General features: G+C 35.3%; 1 protein-coding gene across 1 annotated transcript in view; it reads left to right on the forward strand.

Annotated features, from left to right (window-relative positions):
* COL21A1 (collagen, type XXI, alpha 1) overlaps window positions 1-13,126 on the forward strand; it is a gene marked incomplete at its 3' end in the record, with an annotated part of 17,469 nt that extends 4,343 nt beyond the window's left edge. Inside the window, exons 3-9 of the mRNA XM_010087032.1 lie at window positions 2,255-2,423; window positions 2,550-2,766; window positions 5,099-5,272; window positions 7,919-7,996; window positions 10,338-10,346; window positions 11,817-11,900; window positions 13,064-13,126. Of these exons, the coding sequence (XP_010085334.1) occupies window positions 2,255-2,423; window positions 2,550-2,766; window positions 5,099-5,272; window positions 7,919-7,996; window positions 10,338-10,346; window positions 11,817-11,900; window positions 13,064-13,126 (794 nt within the window). The remainder of the gene's footprint in view (window positions 1-2,254; window positions 2,424-2,549; window positions 2,767-5,098; window positions 5,273-7,918; window positions 7,997-10,337; window positions 10,347-11,816; window positions 11,901-13,063) is intronic.
* Window positions 13,127-13,369: the final 243 nt, after the last annotated feature.

The following is a 13,369-nucleotide window of genomic DNA, read 5'->3' on the forward strand; positions in this document are numbered from 1 at the left end:
GGACAACGTGGCTAAAAGAGTCCCCAAATATTTAAGGTTTCTTATTCTGTAAGTCAAATGTTCATGTAGTATTAATATTCCCAGCAAAAATATAGAAATGATTGTGTGTCAGGAATGCATTTAAAACCAATATTCACTGCAGATCTCAGAACTATGTCTGGAGGATGCTGAGAAAAGTTCCTTTGCATTAGATAGTGGAATTTAGCATCAAAAAGTTATTCCATGCTTCAGGAATGAAAAATAAAACATCAGAAAATGAAATAAAAATACTAAAAGGGAACGAGATTTCAATATAGGCTAGAAAGTTGCTGTGACTAATAGTATGGACTGGAAACACAACCCTGTTGCCCGTGGAAGACAGTTCTGAATTTTGCCACTGACTTCTGCATCCCGTATAATGGCACAGTTACTTATCAAGAGAGTCCTGCCCGAAGATGATCCAGAAGACTCAGATAAGATCTGTCTTACTGGGAATGTTTTTATGTAATTCCTCAATGTGGCATTGGAAATAAAGAATAGTTTCTTAATGTATAATTTTACATGTGCTTAATTTGTATTGTATTGGTCTGGAATAGTTACTTTACTATTGATCCAGAATAATGGCCCTCTCACATGAAGTAATCCTATTTCTGCATTTATTTTTTAATTTTACACCAAATTTCTAATACTGTAACTGATAAGAGATTCTTGTGTTTATATTCTTGTCAGTGTGTATGATTATCTGTAATCTATGAATGGTGATATGACCATTATTCAGCTTTGAAATAAGTAAGTTTAGAAAGTGTTCCCATGATAACAATGCATGGTGAAGAAACCTGAAAAAATAAAGTGTTATTACTCTTACTTAATATCATAAGTATGTTGACTTAAATCCTGCGTCTGTGTTTTGAGAAGAATGAGACGGAAAGTTGTGTTGAACTTTGTATTTCCTTTTTTTTTTTTTTCCTGGAAGCATTCAGAAGGTAGACATTTTAGTTTCCAAAATGTGCAAAATGTGGGCAAGTTCTTGCAATTCCTTGTTGTAGAACCAGACAGATAACTTTTAATACGTGTTTAATTTGGGAGTCAGGTGACATTTTGCTGTGGGGAGGAAAATAAAACCAAGGGGAATGTATATGGCTTCTTACTGCTGCCCCAAGTCCCGGTGGCCTGTCCCTTTAGGATGTATTGTCCTTTCCCGCCGTAGACAGTTTGTGCAGACGCTTAGATGAGTTTTCTTAGAGTTTATATATCCTGCCACCCCCAACAGAATGAGGTATCTTCTGACTGCCCTTGGGCTGGCTAGAAAGAGCAGCAGTGCAGCTTTGCTCATATTATGAAGAGTAGCCAGTCTGGACCTTTGAGCTGATGATTCCTTGGCACTGAAACATCAGTTTTCCAGCCTGCGGCTGGTCCAGATGGAGATGAGAGGACTCTCCACCACTTCTTTGAAATGTAATCCTAACCTCTTTCCTTTCTATGAACTGATGCTTTTCTGGTGAAACACCAGTAAGTGAATGATGAATATGTATTGTAAATAGTTCAGCATAATTTAATAATACAAAAAGTTGTATGCTTTCTTTTTGTAGATTTATTACTCTATTGTAATATTGACTTTAGCATTGAATTTCACTCTGCATCTCTCTTTTCATTTTTGGAAACAGTTTAGGTTCACTACCAACTATTGTTTTTGTGTAAACCTAGTTAAACAGAGATAACATTCAGCTTACTTTAGTTTCCTCAGAAAACATATCACACAATATTTGCCCAGTGAGAATAGCTTCAAGCAGATTTCAGTGTAATGGACAAAACAGAAAGGAAAAGAAGATAAAAACAATAGTTATAGATAATTCTACCTTTTTCCATTTTCAACTTGATTTTTTAGTTGAGAGGGATACTGGATTATTATACCAAATTGGTAGTGTGTCATGGAAATTAACATCTGTAATTTTGTACCATTTTGAAACCATACAGTTTTACAAATTAAATACAATATTTTTAATATTCAGATATTGTAATACCTTTTAACTACAATTAGTGACAATTCAATATAGTATGTGAACTTAATTGCTGTAAAATATGACATCTCAGTATTCTCATTTCATGTCTCTGAGGATTCTGGATGTCACTTCTCTCATGTTCTACTTAACTGTCAGTTCTCAATTCTCTTTTATTTCTTGAAAGGCAGCTACAAAAAAAATTAGGTATCTGGGAGGTTACTTTTTGAAAGTTTTAAGTAATATTTTGAACTATACTTTCATTTATTACTTTGCAGAATCTGTTTGTCCAACAAGAATTCCAGTGGCATCTCGAGATGAAAAAGGATTTGACATTCTTGTAGGATTAGGTGTGAAGAAAAAGGTTAAAAAGAGACTTCAGATACCAACCACTAATGCAAAAGCTTATGAAGTAACCTCTCGTGTTGACCTGTCAGAACTGACAAGGTATTTAAATTTATAAATACACTTCTAAATTTAGTAAGATTTTTTTTGTTTGCTTAAAGTGTGAGAGACTTATTTTAAGATTTATACAAATGTTCAAGTACTGTCTTTTTCTTTCAACTTATTTAGGAATGTGTTTCCAGAAGGTCTGCCTCCATCCTATGTGTTTGTTTCCACTCAAAGGTTTAAAGTAAAAAAGACATGGGATTTATGGAGAATTCTAAGTCTGGATAAGAGACCACAGATAGCAGTCACTATTAATGGAGAAGAGAAAACATTATCTTTCACTACAACAAGTTTAATAAACGGCACACAAGTTATTACTTTTGCAGCACCTCGTGTAAAGGTAAGAAATAAGTCAATATGATGCTGGAATACTCAATTCAACTACACGTTATTCCTTAGCACTTATGTTTTTTTAAAACGCATGATCTTATTTTTGGCTGCTGAGGCATTTAGAAATAGATGGTGTGTCGTTTACCCATATCTCCGGAGTGTCCACAGTGATCATCAGTGTAAGGACTGTGCAGGTGCTTTCTACTCAGCAGTTTCCCACAGGTATTGTGGAGATCACAGAGACTTTTTTGCACATGGCTCTTTGCTTAGCATGTGCTCGGAAGTATTTTCTGCCTTTGATAGGGAGACTAGAAAATATGAGTGAAAATAGTCCATTTTTCGAGAAAGTTTTTGTTAATTGTCTAAATTCCTTGGAAATGCATAATGACAGATGTTACTTTATTCTCCAGAAGAGTAAATAGCAGCTTACAAAATGGGAATTCAATCTGGATTTGTCTAGTTTTCTGCTGAATAAAAATTCCTTTCAGCTACTTATTTTTCTCACTGAAGAAGGGATTGCCCTCTTTGTGCGAACCAATTTTATTGTCTCCTAGTATAATCTGATGGTTCCCTTTCAATCTTTTTTCAGTAATTTCCAGTGAAGTGTTCGACTCTGTAACAAAGATTGTCACACTTGTGGGTGAGACAGAGGGAAGGAGATTGAATATCTCCACTCTTGCATTTGTAGCAGGAATACACAGCCCAGAGATTGCCATTCCTCCCTCAGGGTATATTAGTTAAGTGAACAAAGAGAGATACTTCAGCAGAAAAAGACTGGGGAAGAATTACTGCTGGAGTGCTTCATGGCCAAGTGGGTTCGACTTTTCTGGGAAGTGATGGCCTCCATTCGAATCCTTGCTCCAAATCAGGCTGAGGGAATTTGAAATATAAATCCTCAGAGAAGGATGGACTCCTATCCAAGAGGTGGTCTTAACTACTAAGCTTTTGTTAGGGAGAGGTATTTTATTCTTCTGTTATTGGATGGAGAATTTTATTTTCTCTTTCCAAATTTCCTCTGCCTTTTTATAATTCTTTGTTGTTGAAATAATTACATATTTTTTAAAAGAAGCAGTTTTAAACTTGATTTACTGGAAATTGTTAGAAAATTCAGTTTCAAGTCAATCCGAAAATTGTTATTTAAACATTTTTGGTAGCTACAGTGATAAATCAGTCTTGTTCCTGCAGTCCCAGGTATCCACGAACTTCACCATAGAAAGCAGACTTTTGCTTTTTTTTCTTTTGTGTTTCGCCATGCTTGTATTGCTATTATGGAGAACAGTAATTTTATGCCCTTTTTAGAGCTGTTTGTTTCTAAACACATTATGAATGTCACTATACTTTTAAATAACCATTTTATTTAATAAAACTTTATGATAATTTATCACCTTAACTCAGGAAAATGGAAATACGTATTCTGATCTATTGTTTATTTTGTCTTGTAATGAGAAACATTTAAAATAAATAAAAACTGAATCTACAAATGAAAATTAAATAGAAACAGAGGTGCTTTCTAAGGGTGAAGTAAGATTAATTTCTGTTTATGCCTACAAAAGGGAAAGATGTATGTTTCAGTTTACTCTTATGTATACCTGTTTAGTGTGGGGTTAATCTCTCTTAAATTTAGCTATATAGAAGGTAAGCATCTAGTCTAGGCTAGGCTAAAGAGATAGATTGGTTTTGAAACTAATGGGTAGACTCAAGAAGAAGGCGTTTCTTCCCATGTTGAATTTGATTTCTAAGGTAGGTGAGAGAAAGACTTCTTTTAAGGTATCTCTCATTTTCTGCTACTTACAGAACTATGCTATTTGTTTAAACCCAATTCTTAAGCTTTAGAAACTGGAGGGTTTGTGAGATGATGGATATAATCTTTGTTTTTTTTTATTGTAATATTGTGATTCTTTCTGCCAATATCATGTTGTCTTTAAGATTTTTTTCATAAGGGATTAAGAATAAATACTTTCAAGTACCAATTTGCTTTCACCATGATTTAAGATCTGAAGTGTTTTAGACATTATACTGCTGCTGAAAAAAAGGCCTGCAGCTTCATATTTTTAACAAATACAGGTTTGAGCATGTTCAAGATCATAGACTGAAAAAATCTATGTGTTAGAAAATAATTCTGAAATAGGGATTAGTTATTACCAAATGTTGTATTCTCAATTATAATATTGCTTGGCAGATACTTTTTTGCCTATACAGTTTACATTTTTTTGTATGATGAAACCTGGAATATTTATTGTCCCAACCATTAATGGTGATTTAAATGTTGAAGTGAAGTTTTGTTATTATTTAAATTGAAGACATTTTGTTTTAAACAATTCTGTTTTCCTCACTTTTCTTAGACATTGTTTGATGAAGGCTGGCATCAAATTCGTCTGTTAGTAACAGAAGACTCTGTAACTTTGTATATAGATGACCAAGAAATTGAAACAAAGCCATTGCATCCTGTTTTAGGTATTTACATCAGTGGCCTTACCCAAATAGGAAAGTATTCTGGAAAGGAGGAAACTGTACAGGTAAGCATATGCTAAAACCACAATAATTCAGAAATTCTGCTGTAGGTTAGCGTTGCAGTGGCACTTTCTCTTTTCTTGAAATTACTCTTCTAATTTACATGAGGCTGATTTAATTTAAAAAATTGTAATAGTTAAGAGGGAACATAAATTGTCAGGAGGACTCAGCTCAACTGATCTAACCTGTGTGGTGGGTGCTCAGTTGGTCTCACCGAGTTCAAGGGCCATTCGTTTTTGCTGAAACACAAATTTGATGCAATGTGGTCACCAAAATTTGGGAAACAGTCTCTCAAAGCAGGGGATTTCCTCTGTGCTTGACACCTGCAAATAATTTGCTTACATCAGTGTATGGGTTATGATGGCACAAGAGGGAGAGAAGAAGATTTTGAGGAAGTTTCTTTCTCGCCACTAGCTGTCAAGAAAGTACAAAGCACATCAACTCTGTTTCTGTCATACTGCAAATTTTTGGTATTCAAACTGGCACTGTTTGATTCTGCTGTGCTGGAAGAAAAACCCTGAAAACCCTGTACTGAGATTCTCCTCTGTTCTGAGGAACAGTAAACTCCTTTTGCCTTCAGCTGTATGCAGACACCAAAAAGCTGATTAAAACTTCAGGCTGTAAAGGTGAAGGCTATATAGACCAGTAGTGAAGACCAATATGTTGCCACTGTTCCAGATGTTGGCTAAATTTTGTTTCCTTATATTTATAGCAATATAGTAATGATATTGCTAAATGGAGTGAGAGTAATGGAGACAATACTAAGAAATACTGAATTACATAAGTAGACATTATTTTTAGTTATTTTGAAAACTGTGCTTTTTATGTACTCTCATGATCCTTACCACTCCTACTAGAATACATTCATGTGTTTTGCATCATCTTCATTAACTCTCTTCAGATGTCTTTCCTCAGTTACTCTTGAATTTTGTGTATTTGTAGCCAGGCTTGAGTTCTATTATTATCATATTCTAAAAGTGTTAATGGAAACTTGGACGGTGCACCGTGTGTGTGACTCAGCATTTCTGGCGATAACATTGTATACTGAAATACCCCTTTGCGAAAACTGCTGCAAGCTTATCACAGAGTTCTGATAGGACTTCAGGCACTTATTGCAAGGAAAGTGGACATCTCAGAATTGTCATCAAATATCTCGTGCCTTTTCTCTGTTAGTGAAAGATTACCCCATTTTTATAGTTTTGTGCATTCTAGGATTATAAGGTTGTTTGCTGTTGTTGTGTCTTATTTTTTAAGTCACTGCAGAAATGGGATTTTTATAGATTCCCAGTAATACAGGTTCTGAGTTAAAGAATGTTAGTAGCAAGGCATGTTATCTAAAATAAAAATGAAAACATTTTCGGGATGTCATATTGTATAAGATTCTCTACTGATAATGGCCTAGAAGTAGAAAATCTGCCTGAGGTTGCAATTTTATATTTCCAGATGATTTCTATAATCCAAAAAAGGTATTTCCTTTCCCCACTTTCTCAGACTGTGGCGCATGCTGCAAAGCATTAACGGTTGAACTCTGCCAAGATATTTCTATTTAAACTATGATTATAGAGAAATATTTTAATGAATCTGCATACCACCGTACAGTGAAAAGGCATTTTGAAATCCTTTAAGAAAGATGTCAGTTGGAGTTGGACACAAAGTGTGATACAAGAATCTTCTTCAGGGACTGATGTATTTTCATTCTCTTCCTGTGCTCTGATTCAGATGTTCTCTAGGGATATTTTGCAAGTCTTCTTGATTTAGTTAGGATCTTCCTGGCAGAAGTGCGTTCCAGTATAGCAATGATAAATTTGTGTACTTAAGTGTTGTGAATTGTAGACATTTTAAATTTGAAAACACTCATTACTAGGCATGGTATCCGCAGACTCAATTTTCTGTTCTTTCTTCCCCCTCTAGTCCAATTTACAGTCTGTGATTCCAGATAAGTGTAACAAGGCTTTTTTCTCTTTGCAATCATGATAGTTTATTCTAGAAAAACTGACTTTAGTGGTTTCATTTTTCTGGAGTATAGTGACAGAGCAGAATGGCACAACCTTTTACTTACGTGGTGCCATTCTTTTTATTTGCTATTTTTTAAAGTTGTACATTACATAGCTAAACTTTCAAGCATCAGGGATGCCTTCTGATGCTTCACCAAAACTTACTAATCTTACATCTAGTAGAGACAGGTCAATGTAGAAACATCTTCCCAGGGCTGTTAAAGTAAAGGAAAAGGTTGGTTTTGTTTGTGCTGTTGTAACTTGTTTCTCAATAATATTGGCAGTCAGTTTAATTTGCGTTTTGCACGTTTGGATTTATTGCCAAGGATTACGGGCAGTGTTTTCTATTATTTTAGAAAATAGAATCTTGGACTGATTATTTTTCTTTAAATAATGTTTTTACAGAATGTTTAATTGGTTACATGTATTAATGATTGTAAGACTGTTTCTACATCTTTAATTGATTTTTGACTGTAGTGGACACCCAGAGCTTCTGGTTACATACAGAGTTTCTGGTTTCTCTTGCTTTTTAATATTTTGTCCATTTTTTTAATTAACATTTTTTGGATGATATAATTTAAGAAGGGTATAGTTTAAATAGTTAATGTCAGACTATTAACACCTTTTCTAAAAAAATTTTTATGTTTTGAATTATAGTTTGATATACAAAAACTGCGAATCTACTGTGATCCAGAGCAAAACAATCGAGAAACAGTCTGTGAGATCCCGGGATTTGTAAGTATGATAGATGAACTTTTGAGGACTACTTGGCATTTTTTACAAATCATTGTTTAAGGCTGACTTAATAATCAGTTCTTAAAATAATAGTGCTTTGTTTCAGCTGGTGCAAACAGATGCTCGTTACCTGTGCAGTATCAAGTGACACAGAGCTTGTCTGTTTTCAGCCTTATTTTTGCAAAAGCATATTTTAAAAGTTTTTTATTTTAGATATTTGATGGTGCAAATTTGACAGCAGCATAGCAGAATCTCAGAATCGTAATTAATCTTAAATTGTAACAGAAGATTCTGTTTTTAATAAAGCACCTACATTACACCAGTGTAAAATACTTTAAATATTACTTTTCACGTATCTGATATACTTCTTGCTGCTTACTAGGTCACTTAATCTCTGAAATTTTTGTATGTAACCAGCAAACTTTACTTTTAGTAACCTGTTCCTATCAGAAGTATCTATTCCAATGTCTGTGTTTAAAATCCCATTAACTGAAATGATGCCAGGATTTAATGAAGCATGTTATGGATAAGACATAAATAAAATCCAATTCACAATTTTAGGATTCATGTACACAATTAGGAAGCTTATGGGGCTCCTTTGGCCCTCTCTTCACCCTCTAACTTAGAGTTAACTATGCAACAACATGTAAACCACGTGCAAACAGATTTGGAAACCACTAATGGCATACAGTTGGGGACAGATTTTCGAAAGCATTCAGCTCCCATATCAAAATATAAGCACGAGATTGTTTTATAACATGCAAAGTTTCCTTCAAAATGTTTTCCTTTGGTGTCAAAGGAAACAAACTGAGCCAAAGATAATCAGAAACCAATTTCTCAGTATCTAAAACCATATTTGTCATGTTGTGATTTGTTGTGATATTAGGACCATTTTACCAATTTGACTGGAGAACCTGTGAATCTTCAACAGATATTTTATTTTTGGACAGACTTGCACAGACCCCCAGCTAGCCTGTTTTTCTTCTATTTATTTCAAGCCAGCGTGTCTCTTGTAACTGGCATCCTTATTAGGGCTTTTTCAAAGCTCACAGCTTTCATTTAAGCAACGAGTAGGTGGATGGGTTATTAGCTGTTCTGCAGTCTGTGTCAAAAACTAATGGGTTCAGGAACACTTTGGTAAAGTTAGCTTTGAATCCTGAAGTAAATGTAATATTTGGCTATTTAACTGCACCACATATCTTTTTTTCTCTTTACAAGATAGAAGTAGGATATGAAAACTAAACAAATGAAAAAAGTTTTTGCATAAAGAAAGCAAACACTAAAAAGTCCATCATATTTTGTGTTCTCTTTGATTTGTCAAGAAGACGAAACAAAAATATTGCTTTTTGCCAGTTTAGTTTCACTTGCTGTTGTTGTAAATTAAATTTGGACTTTACACACGATATTCTGGACTCCTTTGGAAAATACAAATGTTGGATGATCTCCAAGGAGGAATATGTGGTTTGTGGTTTTATTCTGTCAGAGTGTGATTGTGTCAGAGCTCCTGAGCTAAGCAGGGGCTGGATGTACGAATTACAGCCTGAATTCAGCCCCTTTCCTGGAGATACCTAGCTGCATAGTAATTTTAAGCTCCCTCTATGATCCATGGAGAAAGATAACCTTCTCTAGAGGTTGTCTAAGGTGAAAATTGAATACAGAGGAAGCTGTCTCTTTCCGCAGGCTGTGTATGAAGTCTGTGACGATTGTGCGTTAGAAAGCTCCTGTATACAGCACAGCTAATGGTGGCCACTAAACCATTAAGACAGACAATTTCATGGTTGGTATGCAGAGATATTTGGGAATGGATTGTTCTGTGGTGTTGCAGATACTGGAAAACACAATTTAATTGATAGCAGAATCTAATTCAAGGGAGCAAAGCAAGAAAAAGCCAGCCTTGCCTCTGTGCTGCTGTAGGTTTTCCCAGATGCTGGATTCAGGAAGAGATCAGAGATTTTAGAAATATTTTGGTATATTCTTTGACATGAATGAGTAAGCAGAGGATTTATTTGTTGGGAAGTTACTCCTGGCAAAAGGTTTGACCCAAATCTAAACATTTAGTGTGTAAATATTTACATAGTTCAGTATTCTAGTTTTGTCATGGCCTTTTAAAAATTCCTACTGGCAGCTTTTGTTGAAAGACCTGTAAATGAAATGAATGAAAAATTAATGTGCCTTGATAACAGCTGCATGTAAGTCTGAGAAAGTCTAAAATTTTGAATTATAATCCCTTGACAGTTACAGGGCTAAATTTATGATTGATTTTGGTAGTGTTTACAAATGAATGGATTTTGCTTATTACAAATATTGCTGTACTCTTAAACTGTGTTTCTTCTTGTTTCAGAATGGAGAGGTAGGCTCAATCCTAAACTGCTCAAACTCAGTTTAAGGTAGTATTTGACTTTATATAACCTTATTATTATTCTAGGGAATATACACTTTGTTTTGAAAAGTGGACAGAGGTTTGCTAATTTTAAAAGTGAAGGATTTCCATTAACTGAACTCTAGTCAATAGACAAAAATCAGTTTTCTGAAGGAACCCACATTTACTAGAATAAATGGCCTGATTTTTATTTTTTCCCGTTTCAATTCAATTGCTCTTATTTGCAGGGCTGGATGCTGTTGCAAAGTGAATGGGGATATACACAGCCAGGTAGCTGTTACCTGCATCATGCTAATGGGAGCTCCCTGAAGGGAGCTTATTTGAAGGCTTAGTATGATAGCTTCCCTAACCATCCTCGTAACTCCACTTGGTACCATTGCAAAGGAAATGTGGATTTCTACTTTGATCAGTCATTTGACCCTGAGTAAGAATTCCATTCAGAGAGCATTGTAAAAAGTCTGCATTATATTAGAAAATATGAGTAAAATGTTACAGAAAGTGCTTCAGATAATAAATAAATAATCTGCTTTTTTGTATCTTGGGTTATTAAATCTTTTCCTTTCCATCGCTCTAAGAACTTTCTGAGTGAAAAAGAATTCACTGAATCTAACTTCAATGGATAGATTTAGTACAGATGCACCTAAATTTTGGGTTCCTGACCTTGGGAAACAGATTTGATCTAGTAGCTCTCCCCTTGCCTGCCTTGGTAAAACACTGAGATTTCATGTGGTCTCAATGCTGAGAAGTATATACCTCAAAAAAAAAAAAAAATCTCTTGGTGATATGGTCTTCCAAGGTTTAGTGTTTACTGCTGTTTGTATAGGGAGCATAGTTTGAAGGAGGACACCTAATGGTCTTTGGAGGACAGGCACCCCAGGGGCCAGAACTCGTGACTGATAGGAGTTGGTGGTAGCAGCCATGCTCCACTTTTCCTCAAGTAGCTTTGTAGTTGGGACACTTTCCCAGGAGGTAGGAGACTTTGGCCTTATGTTCTCAGCCATGCTACATATGGTAGCTTGCCCATTGGTTGTGGTCATTATGTTATACATTGTATTTATTAGATTATTTTTACAAACTAATTGAATAGTTATATTTGAAAATTGATCACACCTCAAATGATGAGTATCAATTACTTCAGGAGAAGAGTTTTACATGTTGCCAGATTGAAAATTATCAAGCTATATGACAACATATTTGTGGAAAAGCAAATAGATTTTCAGATATCAGCCCAGTATTGCTGCTGAAATTTTTATTTATTTTTCTTCTGGATAAAATGATGAATTCATTCATGCAAAGTAGTTGGAGAGCAATATTCAGGTAAGCAGAAGTTCCAGCTGAACAAACAATGAAAGCCAGGACCTATTCAACCTAAGGAAAATCAGCATATGTTTCTTAAATGCTTTTGGCGTGTGTATTGATGGTTGGTTTTACTCTTGGTAGTGCATGAATGGCCCTCGTGATGTAGGCGCAACACCTGCCCCCTGCATGTGCCCACCAGGAAAACAAGGACCTCCAGGCCCCAAAGTGAGTTTCCATTTGTCTTACTGAGAGTACACAACTTTTTTTTCCTTTTTTTTTCTTTAAGTCTTATGTTGGCCAGTCATAGTTGGGCAGATTCAAAAAGCAGGGGACAAGTTCTCCAAGTTCTTGTTTCCAGTGCATGAATATAGTGATTATGATCCTCAAGGCCAGGTTTTGGTGCCATAAGTCAAATATATCTTCTATTTTTTAAAGAAAATGCTCACGAATATCAAAACTGTGTTTCCTTGCTACTCTTCAGCAAATGATCTTGGACTGTTGATTGTTTGAGGATTAAATGGTTTGCTAATAAAAGCATTGAAAGCTAGTTTCCTGTTTCCCTCACAGTGTCCAATTCTGCAGTTGTAAGTGACCCATAGGTTTGTAGACGGTTCAGGCTGAAGGAAGTGGTACCTGATTAATGCTTCTGTAGACATAAAATGTTTTTATAGATCAAGTATTATTGAAATTTGCTGGGCTCAAATCAAGTCCATTAGTAAAATAAACAGAGAACTTCAATGCACTAGGAGGATATATTGAGTGGGACGTTAAGTTCCTGCTCTCTTAGCATAAACATGAAGGCTGGGGAACAGACTTCCGTTAACATGGTCATAGCAGAGGTTATCAAAGTAATTAAAAAGGCCTTATAGGAGGAAATCTAAAATAATACCTTTTTTAGACAGCAATAAGAGTGTGGAGAGAAGTTTAGTATTTAGCAGGTTTTCATCTTGGCTCCTGCCTTTCCAGTGCTTTTGCTTTAAGAACTAGACTTAACCAAAGCAGGTGAGAGAGTTTTCTTCAGTGTAGAACCACTAGATTAACAAGGTGTTAAAAAAGATTTTTTTTTCATCTATTTGATGAAAAGTGTTTTTATTTCTGTTGATTGAGGTGTTAAAAAGCTTGAAAGCATTTGAGGTGATGGGCCAAACTTGTGCTGTAGCTGAGTGTGGGCTCACTTCTCCAAGTCCTGTACAAGAAGCTAGGGAGAATTTTCTCAGGGAGAGGGTTACAAGATCAGTTCCTTTTTACTGTTGGATTTATTCCTCAACAGCAGGTATCTGGGCTTGCAGCCACTGTTCTGTGGAATGCATTGGGGTTAGGGTTGCTCTGTGCTAATTTTAAAACACTCTTTCACATCTTTTGTGTGTTAACGTATTGCTTCTCCATAGGGTGACCCTGGGCAGCCCGGGAATCACGGTTATCCTGGTCAGCCTGGTCCAGATGGTAAGCCTGTGAGTACTAAAAACTTAGTCATATATTGTAAATGCAAAACAAACAGGAGAAAAAACATGTACCACTGGTATCAGATTTTCAAATTTAGATTATATTGTGTCCATTCTTTGAAACTGTGAGTGTCACTTAAGTGATATCTGATTGTAACACAATTCTATGAATATGTTAATCATAGTGTTTTTATTTCAAGCTAAATGTTGTAAATATGATAGTATGAGTTAGGCACTGTTGTAAAGCAGACT

Source organism: Pterocles gutturalis, unplaced genomic scaffold, assembly GCF_000699245.1.
Source record: "Pterocles gutturalis isolate BGI_N339 unplaced genomic scaffold, ASM69924v1 scaffold39226, whole genome shotgun sequence".
Classification (NCBI taxonomy): Eukaryota; Metazoa; Chordata; class Aves; order Pterocliformes; family Pteroclidae; genus Pterocles; species Pterocles gutturalis.